The sequence below is a fragment of the Lepidochelys kempii genome, chromosome 10 (assembly GCF_965140265.1).
Source record: "Lepidochelys kempii isolate rLepKem1 chromosome 10, rLepKem1.hap2, whole genome shotgun sequence".
Classification (NCBI taxonomy): Eukaryota; Metazoa; Chordata; order Testudines; family Cheloniidae; genus Lepidochelys; species Lepidochelys kempii.
Genome location: NC_133265.1, coordinates 46,394,156 through 46,406,395, shown reverse-complemented (window position 1 = coordinate 46,406,395; position 12,240 = coordinate 46,394,156). Strand labels below are relative to the sequence as shown.

Sequence of the window (12,240 nt, the reverse complement as noted above, 5' to 3'; positions counted from 1 at the left end):
AGTCCTTTTTACAGCTGGTCAAAGAGTAGCCACCTGGTACAACATTCAGGAAACGGGGGATATTTTGGTATCACCATTATTTTCAAGTCTGTTCACCGTATGACGTCACAAATACTAAAGGGCTCACATCAGGTAGAGTCTAACTGAAACCCAAGTGTTTGTGAAACTGCCATGAATTTGTCAAGGTAAAAAGACTAAGAAAAATCCATACTCAGAAGTGGTGACTGTTTGACTGAGTTATGCTCAAACTTTGAGCTTTCCTGGCCAGATGAGAAATTCCCTATAGCTCTTAGCCACAGCTGACTGAAGGGTGCTGCCAAAGCAAGGGTACTAAGAGGCAGTGAGATTCACCAGCTCCAGTGGTGCAGCCATGCACTCCCCCTTCTTGTGCCACAGACACAGGCGAATGCACAGGGGTGAAGCCATAGTTGCTCAGATGCCCAGCTGGGTCTGGAGCACTACAATCAGTGCCAGCCTGCTTTCCCCACACCCAGTGCTCCCAGAGCACTAGCAACAAGAGGATGGATGGCTGCTCCTGGAGCAGGTGCCTTGGCAAGAGACTCCCTAACATATGCAAGGCAGCCACAATATGATCCTCAGTTTCCACATGCAGGAGGCATAAGCTGAAATATTGGCATTGGCCTAAACTGGAGAGGACTGTGGTGAAGAAGGAACGGATGGCACCAAGAACTCCATTGATTCCACCCTGATCAAGTGAATCCCCATGCAGGATTCTTCTCTCAGGCTCTGACGTGCTCCTTGAATTTCCTTCTCCAGCTTTCCCTTTTGCCACAGGAAACCAGTCTAATGAGATCACTCCCCCAACTCCACCTCACCTCACATGCCTATGCCCAGTAGTTGTTTGAAACCTACCTTGACTGGTTGTAACAAGTGGGGCTTAGCAGGACAAACCCATTTATGAATCTCGCTGCGGGAAAGTGGATAAAAGTTCATAAAAGGTTCCAGTCACCTATAGCAACCGAATGGCCTCCTGATGTATCAAGGACTTTTCCAATCATGTCTGGTAAACCAGAGGAGGGTGGGACTGGAAATCAATGAGTCAAACTTAGTGCATTGGAAATAAGGATTTAACAGAAGGGTAAAATAATGAAGAGATGGGCTATTCTACCCATCACTCCCTTTGTGGGAGGGGTTCTTAAAAGTTAATTAGCTGGACAGCTGAGAGATGGGTGAACAGGAAAGGAGTGAGCTTCACCATCATGGCTGCCACCCTCACCATCTCCTGGGATCCACCATGACACTGTTGGGCTTTTGTCAGCCTGATCATGACAGATGTCTTCAACAGACTGGGCCAGAAGGATCCGGCTGGACCAGCTAAATCAGGGGTGGGCAAACTATGGACCAGGGGCTGCATCCGACCCTCCAGATGTTTTAATCTGGCCCTCGAGCTGCTGGGGAGCAGCGGCGCTCCAGCTGGGGAGCAGGGTTGGGGGCATGTCCCCCCTCCGGCTCCTAAGTGTAGGGGCAGCCAAGAGGCTCCGTACGCTGCTCCTACCCCAAGTGCCGCCCCCACAGCTCCCATTGTCCGGGAACTGTGGTGAATGGGAGCTGCAGGGGCAATGCCCGCGGACAGGGCAGCCCTCAGAGATGCCTGGCTGTGCCTCTGTATAGGAGCCGGAGGGGTGAGATGTCACTGCTTCTGGGAGCTGCTTGAGGTAAGCGCCGCCTGAAGCCTGCACCCCTACCCCCTCCTGCATCCCAATCCCCTTCCCCAGCCCTGATCCCACTCCAGCCCTCCGAATCCCTCGGTCCCAGCCCGGAGCACCCTCCTGCACCCCCAACCCCTCATCGCCAGTTCCACCCCAGAGCCCGCATCCCCAGCCAGAGCCCTCCCCCCCCGCACCTCAACCCCCTGCCCCAGCCCCTTCCTGCACCCTGAACTCATTTCTGGCCCCACCCCAGAGCCTGCACCTCCTCCTGCACCCCAACCCCCAATTTCGTGAGCATTCATGGCCTGCCATACAATTTCCATACCCAGATGTGGCCCTTGGGCCAAAAAATTTGCCCACCCCTGAGCTAAATCCTGAACACTGCCTGGTTCCTGCCAACACCCCTTCCTTTCGGTCTCCTTTTCCTTCCCCACTTTATTTCTTATCCCTCCTATCCCTGTCCTTTTGCCTTCTGTCTAACGAGAGTCTAGCTCAGCCAGCCAAGACTATACAAGTTTTAACACTGCTGTGAGTCTATGGCAGAGAGACAATGCCCTATACCAGAAGTTTTCACCTTGGGGGTGTGGGTGTCAGACTTTCTAGATGCGTGCGGTGAGCCAGGCCTGTTTAAGAGCACAGGTCCACAGGGTCACAACACCACTCAAAGTTGGCCCGTCTGTCCCTCTGTTGTGATGGGGGGCAGCATAGGTAACGGTGGCTAGGGCTGGAGGTTGCTCAGCTCCCCCAAATCTAAGCCACCCCGTTGCCCACATGCACGGCCCAGCTCGGCAGGTGACGCCCACCTCCGGCAGTGCCCGGGCCAGCGCAGTGCTAAGCTGCCCAGCAGCAGGATGAGCAGGGGGAGTCCCCAGAGCCGGGCATCCCCAGGAGCCCCGTACAGTGCTGTGGGCAGAGTCCATCCAGAGCCCAGCAAACCAGTCCCATTCTTGTTGTGGCAGTGGTGAGTCCATCCCTTGCAAGTGCCTGCAAGCACAGTGGGAGGAGAGAAGAGGACACGGGGAATGAGCTGTGGAGGAGGGAGCCAGCCAGAGGTAACTGTGGCCACCAGCACCACCACACAGCTTCCTGCACTCCCAGTCCCTCCACCCCCACAACATCACCCACAGCCCCCAAACCTGTCCCTCTCACAGCTCCCATCCAATCCACAAATAAACCTCCAGCCCCCGCTTAAACCCAATTAAAAAATAATGCCAAGGTGGGAGTGGAATTCAAAAAAATGATTGTGAACCCCTGCTCGAAACAGGCAGATGCTGGTACAATTTTGCCGGGTCTCGGAGTGGCTGATCAGACTGTGTGCTGGGCCGGTGTTTCTCCACCAGTGAGATTACAAGTACAAGCCAGCCCTACAGACAAAAGCTGCGTTCTCTCTTTTTGTGTTCTTTTCTCTCCTCTTTCGTGTGTTTGTAGTGATTGGTCTTCTAGGAGGTAAGACCAGACTTCAACCACAACAGCTACGACAGCTCCAGCCATTTCAACAAACAACTTCTCTTCCCCCACCCCACACAAAGGGCAGTTATTACCATCTTTAACACCATCGACAGGGATCGGTGTCCTAAAACCCCTCTACAGCTAAAGGGAATAAGGAATATCATTATAATGAAAGCCCTACTTGATACTTTACCTTTCAAATTTATCTCACTGTTCCCCCCCCCTTCCCCCCCCATTTCTTTAATAACAGATTGAAAAGATTTGTAACAGGCTAAGCAGGTGGAGGTCTCTGTATTCCATAACCCTGAGCCTTGTTTAATTGTTTAATGTTGTACAGTGAAAGGAATGTGTGAACACCTCTGACTCTCTGGGCCCATATATTCCATCAAGATTAACACAACAGACGCTACTACACCATCTCTCTGCCATCACAGCTCTAGGGCTCCTCTCAGACAGAGATCCATAAGGCTTCTTGCTTCTGTGAGACGAAACGGTTACTTACTGTGATTGTGGTTCATCGAGACGTGACGCAGACATGTTTCTACTTAGCTCTGTGCACGCCCAGCATGCTGGAGCCAGAGAATTTTGCCTAGCGGTACTTGTAGGAGATGGTGCTCACGCCTCATGGCCATAGACTCTCCCCTGGCTATATGGGGCAGTGCCACTCTGACGCCACTTGGTTCTTTCTCACTGAACGCCCAGAGATGAGACTCCGATGTCTTTGTCTTCGAGCAGATGCAGCCATGTATTCCATGTAGGTGGCTCACAAGCCGTACCCCCCCACACACACACCCACACCCCTGGAGGTGGGACTCGATCTGCACAAGAACTGCAGGACCACTCTATGAAAACTTGCATCTGCCCTGGAAGTTGCGGTGATGGTGTAATGGTTCGTAAATGTGTGGACCCCCACGTGGCCACCCTGCAACATGTCCAGGACTGGGACGTCACATAGGAACACTATTGCTGTTGCTTGTGCTCACAGAATGAGCTCACACCTGCTGAGGGAGCGTAGCCAAAGCTATTTCATATGCAGGCTTAATACAGGATGTAATCCATTTAGAGATCATCTGCGAAGAGACGTCCTGTCCCTTCATATGATCTGCATATGGCACAAACAGATGAGGCGAAGCACAAAACAGTTTAGTCTTGTCCAGATAAACCGCCAGACATTGCCTGACATCTAACATATGGAGACACTTCTCCTCCAGAGATGAATGTGGCTTAAGGGGAAAAAAAGGCACCAGTAAACATACCACCTGGTTCAAATGAAATTGAGAAACCATGTTAGGCAACATTTTGGGTGTGGTCATAAAGTCACTTTGTCCTTGGAGAATTGTGTTTTAGGAGGCTCTGCCATCAGAGCCTGAAACTCTCAACTCCCCAAGCAGATGTTATCACTACCAGGACTGCGCCCTTCTGATCGAAAGGAGAAAGGGACAAGATGCCTGGGACTCGAACAGAGGTCCCATCAAAGCCACTCGGACTGTGTTAAGATCCCACAAAGAGACCGGCTCTCAGTCTGGAAGACGGAGACCAAGAAGACCTTTTAAGAATCTTGCTACTATGGCATTGGAGAAGACTGATCTTCCCTGAATGCGGGGGGGGGGGAATGAAACACTGATATCGCCACCAGGCGAACCCTCAATGAACTAAGCGCAAGCCCAGATGACTGATGGTGCAGCAGATACTCCAAGATGTCCCAGACAGAAGCCTCCAAATATTGCTCTTCCTCCTCACTCAGCAGCCACACCTGGAGATGCAGAGAGCTGAGTGAGGAAGGCAAGGTGCGATCATGATTCTGAGCGAGTAGGGAGGGAGAGGAAGCAGTATGGGAGGCTGAATGGACCACTCAAGAAGGTAGGAGAATCAGCAGGGCCTCAGCGATGCCTGGGCAACGAGAATGAGCTTGGCCCAATCTGTCTTCAACTTGAGGATGACCTGTGGGATGACTGGGGGAAAAGTGTACAGGAGAGCTGACTGCCAACTGAAAGTGTCAGACAAGAAGCCCGGTCTGAGGCCCCCTCAAGAGCAGAACAGATTGCATTTCCTGTTGTCCCTCATAGCAAATGGGTCGATCACTGGGATTCTCCCAGCTGCGAAGATGACCTGGAGGATGTTTGTCTTCAGAGACCATTTGTGACTCAGGAAAAAATTCCTGCTAAGATGGTCCATGAGATGATTCTCGACCCCTGGCAAATGGTCGGCTACCAGAGTAATGTTCTCCTCGATGCAGAACGGCCATAACCTGATCACCTCTAGGTAGAGCATCCCGGAGCAAGCTCCCTCTTGGTTGTTCACATAATACATCATCATGGTATTATTGGCAAGTAGTGAACCACTCCCTGATATGGTCCACAAAAGCGTGACACTCATTGTAGATGGTCCAAAGCTCCAGCATGTTGATATGCAGTAAGGACTCCTACTCTGACCACAGACCTTGGACCCAGGTGTGCTCCCCAACCCATCAGGGAGGTGCCAGTGACAAAAGACCTGGCTGGCAAGGGCTGGATTATCTGGATGCATCCATCACTGCCAGGAAACCAGGATGAGTTGAGGAAGATGGACCAATCTGTCCAAGGGGTGAAGAGTCAGACAATAAACTGTCCAGAGCAACATTTGAAGAGGGTGAAGGTGCAACCTTGCAAACTGGACCACCTGCACAAAAGCAGACATGTGATCCAAGAGTCTCTGGCATACACAAATGGTTGTGGTAGGCTGAGACTGCAGACTGAAGCAAAGGTGGCAAACCTCCTGAAAACAATCAATCAGCAGAAATGCTCTCAAACTCACAGAATCGGTTAGGACCCCAATTAACTCGATTTTCTGAGTGGGAGCCAAAGCTGACTTCTCAGTATTTAGGCCAAGACTCAGACGGTCGAGCAAGCACAATGTAGTGTCGATATGAGCAAGAATTTCCTCTCTGGACCTATCCCACAGTAACCAGTTCTCCAAATACGGGAAGATGTGGATTCCTTTCTTTCTAAGATAAGCCATCATGACGACCTTGCATTTGGAAAAAACCCAGGGGGCAGAAGAGAGGCCGAATAGAAGCACCGTGTACTGAAAATGATGCTCTGCCAGGACAAACCGAAGGAACTTTCTGTGACCCAGCAAAATCGCCACATGACAATAGATATGCTAAAGGTCCAGAGCAGCAAGCCAGTCGTTTGTCGACTATTCTCTCCGCGTTGTCTCAAAAGTGACCATTCAGAACCTCATGTATCTCATAGATTTGTTAAGGCCACAAAGACTGAGAATGGGCTTACCCCTTCCTTGGATTTGGGCACCAGAAAGTACCAGAAGTAGAAACTATGACCCTGATGTTCTGGCAGAACCTCCTCCACCGCTCCTAAAGCCAGCAGAAAATGGACTTGATCAAGGAGCAGTATCTCGTGAGAGGGGTCCTTGAAGAGCAGGGGGGAGGGTGACCTCCGATCTGATGAGAGCCTAGGTGCCAAACCAGCACTCATGGCCCGTTCGAGCAGGTGCCGCTTCAGACGAAGATCCCTCGCCACTTGAGTCCATTTGGAGAATAATCTGCAAATCAAACCTTGCTCCTTGATATGGGCCTTGCCTTAATACAGCAAACACGGCGTGTGGTGATGGTTGCTGGGGATCACTCTGCCACAAGACGGACAATGTTTGAAGCCTAGGGAGGATATCACCAGGGAAACACAAACTACAGCTAACTAACACTAACTAACTATAAAAACTAGAAAAGTCACTAAATAGAGGATTGTGAGGTAAAAACCACACAGAGTCTAACTCGAGTCCCAGGCGGTAAGAAGGAACTGAAGGGGATCCGAGCAGAGCTGCCTCATATAGCCCAGGGAGGAGCTATGGCCATGAGACAACTGCCACCCCTCTGTGGGTACTTAAGCCAAAATTCTCTGGCTCCAGGGTGCTGGGTGCGCACACACCCAAGTTTGAATATACAGCTGCATCTACTCAGGGAAGAAGTTCACGTGTTTACTGTTACACTGGTATAAACCCAGAGTCAGTGGGAAGCGTAGGCGCCAACTCTGTGGGTGCTTTGGAGCACCCATAGGGAAAAATTAGTGGGTGCTCTGCACCCACCAGCAGCCAAGCTCCCCTCCCTGCCCCACCTCACCTCCGCCGCCACCTCCTCTCCTGAGTGTACCGCATCCCCGCTTCTCCACCTACCTCCCTGCGCTTGCTGCCTCCAAACAGCTGTTTGGCGGAGGCATAGCAAGCTCTGGGAGGGAGGGGGGAGGAGCGGGAACGTGGCAGGGTCGGGGAAGGGATTTAGGGAAGGAGTTGGAATAGGGGCAGGGAGGGGGTGGAGTTGGGGCAAGGACTTTGGGGAAGGGGTTGGAATGGGGATGGGGCAGGGGTAGGCGGGCAGGGCGGGGATAGGGACAGTGAGGGGGTCGAGCACCCACTGGCACAAGCAGAAGTCAGCGCCTATGGTGGGAAGTCAGTGTAGCAGAGCTGACTCTCCACCTGTAAACTTCACAACATGAGCTATGAATTTAGGGAGAACACATGCTGGTGTCAGTGGCTATGTGCCACCCTTAAACACTGTCCTATCTCCCTTATTCTCTCTGGTCTCCAAAACCCAGGACTCGAATTGGGCTGGGATATACTGAATCAGAACACTGAAGCTGTTAGCCAGAATCTCAGCTTTCATTTTAAAAGTGGGTTAGTTTCTCACAGTTAGGTTGTGAAGAAAACCTTGAAAATGTGACGTGAGCACAACCAATGCAGCAATAGCTGCCTGAGTATGCAGAGAGCCTGAAACAATGGCTCTAAGAGGTGTGATCTGCCCCATGCATCTCAGTAAGGTATTGACTCTAGTGCCCAATTACAGTAATTAGAATGTCAACATTGAGAGTTCTTTCATTGCTGATCACAGTATGCCAGAAAAGAGAAGGGCAACCGTATTATGAAGAGCTGCACAATCTGTTCAGAGAGTAATTTCATTTTGGTGTCATAAATGGGTGGCACCTGGGAGAATACCAGCACTTTCCTCCTACTAACCTGCTGTGTGGACTAAAAATAGTTTTCAGATCACCATGTGACTGGGAGATGGGGCTTAGCACATGCCAATACCGTAATTCAGCCCTGGCCATGGGAATAGCAGAGCCCACGTGACCATGATTTGACCATCTGTAGGGTCTATTGTGAGCAGCATCATATACTGGTAGAGCTTGGTTTGTGGGCAGAGCTTGGGAAAACCCTGCTGTTTATTCTAACTGCCTCAACTTCCTCTGACCCAGCTCTCCTCCTGACCCCTTCCAATCTGGAGTCTGTCCTCACCACTCCATTGACTGTGGCTTCACCAAGGTTGCCGAAAGCTACTCTGGGACTATTAGCTATTCCTAAAAGGAAGTTCCAGCCTCATCCTATCTTATCTGTCTGCTGCGTTCACCACTATTGTTCACCATCAGCTCCTCTGCCTTTTCATCTCACAGCTCCCATCATTCTGTAGGGTCTCCTCCTCCCATGCAGACTGAGACACATGCTGCTACCAGAGTTAATATACTTAGAAGATATTAATACCCCCAACCTTTCTCCCACCTGCTGCTTTCTGCATTACACCAGAGAATGGTAGCAGTAGTGGGGGCTCTGTCTGAGGCCTTGGGCTGCCAGGGTGGGGGTCAGAATAATAAAGGGGGTGACAACAACCAGAATGGGGTGGCGTTAGGGACAAGGTGATGGAAAGTTGGTGAGTGCTGCAAACTGAACAGCTGATGATGGCTACCATATTAGGTATTCAAAGCTCAGGATTATGAATGGATGGTGGGGGTGAGGGGAAGGCAGGACTGAGAAGTGTCTCTCTCAAACTTGCATTCACACATTTAGAAGCAGATAGCTCAGGCTGTGCTGAATAATCTGTATTCTCTCTGTTAAAACAAGTTATATGGAGAGGATTCCTCCAGCAAACTCAAATGTTCTCTGGCTTTCTTTCTTACTTGTATAACTGCAGGGTGTGGCAGTTTCCATGCTGGAAAATCTCATACTTCGGTAAGCCGCAGTATCGGTCCATCTCCTCATCATCCTTATACCAGGTCACTTCTGGCAGGGGGTACCCTGGACAGGAAATTGCATATCAGCATATGGGACATTACAATGAACGTGAAAGGAGGGCTGCAGATCTTGTTCTCAGAGATATAAAGAATCAATAGTAAATTAAACCTCAGCCAGGGTCTCTTCCCCAAGCTCATCCCAATCAGCAGGTTGCACAGCGAGAGAGTACCGCAGTTTGTAATCTTGTAATTTACACTATTAAGAATCCAACTATTTGTGAGCAAAAATTGGAGCCCTTCATTCCTAAGCAGGGAGAGTGGACCATTAGACCACATTCAGTCACATTGGCTACAGCCAGGAGGTGAGAACATTGACACTTTTAGACAAAGCAGGCATGTCTGGACTGGATTAAGCCTAAGGTTAAAAAACAGACACTTGGTTCTCCATGTAGCTACCAGCTCTTCACAACGCATCAAATTCTGTAAACTGAGCCCAAAGTTTCCATTGAACAGAAACAACCCTGATTGCATCACAGTTGGTTTGTGTCCTACAAATGCTATTTGATAACAGATGTTTCCTGCCTTTTCAGTAGAATGACATCATGACATATGTGACTGGCTGGTCTCTGAGCCAGGGAAACAGATACATTCCTACCCGGATCAGCTGTGGCAAAAGAGATCAGCAGTCAGTGGGTCTGCCCCAAGCAAAGCCGAGTTAGCTACCTGCTCTACAAAGCAGCTTCCTGTCCAGACAAGGGGTGCAGGGCAAATTCAGGAGAGCTGCTTTAATGCAGAGATCTCTCTACTGGGAGTTCCTGTGCAGAGGGAGGTAGATTTAGGATTATCCATCTCTGCTGCAGAAACAAGAATAATGATCATGCTTCAGTTAGTTTTGCAGAATGCTAGATAGGTCATTTATCTTAGGGCGTATTGGGAAGCATGTCCCACTCCACGTGTTATTCCTTTAAAACTTCTCCTCTTCTGTGCAGTATGTGGCTGAATTACATGTGGGTGCTTGTTACAATGTGTAGGGTTTCCTTATCAGCTCCCTATGGTGTTTTTGGATATGCTCTTTCCTCCAATCAAAGCAGCTCTAACTCTGGTTGTGATTAGCCTCCTCCCCAAGGGAAAACCGCTCTGGCAAGCAACCCTTGGTTAATTCAGTCATCTGTTTCTGGAGGTTGTGTTCAGGACTCCATGTGCAGACAGGCAGAGACTCACACTGAGCAAGCTGCAATAACCAAGTCACCTCCCAGCTTTAAGGAGGTTTGCATCGGACAGTGATAATTACAGCTCTAAATCCCAAGCTATTAATCTAAGACTCATTTCCTGCAAACATTCTGATCGGTTTTACAGGCTGCATTTCTGTAGAGGCAAGGTGGCTAGACAACCGTGCACTGTTCACTTGCTCTTCCTCCGTATTATCCCAACCTGCCCCAGTCCCGCTGCATGCTGGAGGACAGGGGCTTCCCTCCCCTTCATAGCCCAAGAAGCACTCCCTCCAAAGGCCATGTGGAGACATCCTTCACACCATCCTTCACACAAAGGTGTGGCCTTTTCCAGGCTTCTCAGGGCAACTCAAAGCCAGAAATGACCAGGATTATCATCCAGCATGACCTCCTGCATCATACAGACCACAGGGAACCTCCCTCTGTGAGCCCTGCCTTGTGTTTGAGCTACAGCAGGGTTATTCTGTTGAGGAGGCTGCAGTACCCTTTAGTTAGAATCTGGGGGACGGGAGCAATAGGCTAATTCTTGGGAGTGTCGCACTGCAGACTGGGTTTCTCCAGTGAAGTCAAACACTGAAAAGAAGGCAACAAAAGACTTTAAAAGATCAACAAAGGCAGTGGTGGCCCCTCCCTGCCTACCACCTCACGGGAGACATGCTGTCACCATCCACCTTGCTCCCCTTTTGGGGGACCCCTCCCGCTCTGTTCTCCCTTGACCCTGTGCCTCTGAGGGATTCTCTCCACCGCCTTCTGGGGATTCTCCATCTCTGCCTCCCCCCCTCCCCCCACTGCCTGGGGGACTCTTCCTCTGGGTCCCCTTCCCTGGAGGCAGCAGGCACTGGAGTGAGGTGGGGAAGGAGCTGCTTCCCTGAGCTGGATGCTGAGGGGTCCAGTGGCAGCAGGGACAGGTGAAAAGAAGAGACCCACTACTACAGGGCTCAGCAGAGACAAAAGGGGAAGCTGCAGAAGAGCCCCTGCAAGCCAGACCTTGGCCTGCTGCAGCAGCAACAGCAAAGGGAGAGGGTGTGGGGCTCAAGTGCCCATGCACAATGAGACACAGGCTCCCAGCTCAGCCCACGCCAGACCTTCTGATCAAGCCACAAGGGCTGGTAAAAAGGAGTACTTGTGGCACCTTAGAGACTAATGAATTTATTTGAGCATAAACTTTCGTGAGCTTATGCTCAAATAAATTTGTCAGTCTCCAAGGTGCCACAAGTACTCCTTTTCTTTTTGCGGATACAGACTAACACGGCTGCTACTCTGAAACCTGTCATTGGCTGGTAAGTTGCAAAGGGAACTGCTGGAGGGGAGGGACATGTCTGGCACCCTCCCATAGAGCAAGTGTCCTAGAGGTGCCCACCTACTGGGATGTGACAAACTTCCCTGCCTTTGCAGGCGTGCAGGGAAGGAGCCGATAAGGGACAGCACTGCTAATATCTGAACTGGGGGCGGGGGGGGGGGGGGGCGGAGAGGCAAAAGAGGGGAAAACAGCTCTTCTCTCTTTGCAAGTGTAAAGGAGAGTGGGTGTCTGCTCGAGCAGCGGCGCCAGCCAAGGCATGGCCTAGCTTCATGTGGGAATGGCAATAGCTCATGGCCAGACATATGGGGCCGAACACACAGCCAGCTATTGCAAAAGCAGTTCCAAGAAACTAAGTTATAACTACGTATCTGTGGTGTGTCACCCCAGGACTGCAGTATCTGAGCTCCTCAGCAGCATCAGTGGCTTCTCTGGGTCACCCCCCGAAGACAGGACTAACCCCACTGAGTGGAAGAGGAATTGAGACACCAAGATTCAGCCCACAGTCACACAGCCAGGTCTAGAGCCCCAAGCCTTATGCACAAGACAATCCCCCTCCATAGTCATTGCAAGAAGCTCATAAAAGCCTTTCAGAGCGTGTT

At 50.7% G+C, this 12,240-nt stretch overlaps 1 protein-coding gene across 1 annotated transcript in view; it reads right to left on the bottom strand.

Moving 5' to 3' along the window:
- The window catches only part of ALPK3 (alpha kinase 3), an 88,672-nt gene that overhangs the window by 33,044 nt on the left and 43,388 nt on the right, over nucleotides 1-12,240 (bottom strand). Inside the window, exon 3 of the mRNA XM_073363255.1 lies at nucleotides 9,059-9,176. Within this exon, the coding sequence (XP_073219356.1) occupies nucleotides 9,059-9,176 (118 nt within the window). The remainder of the gene's footprint in view (nucleotides 1-9,058; nucleotides 9,177-12,240) is intronic.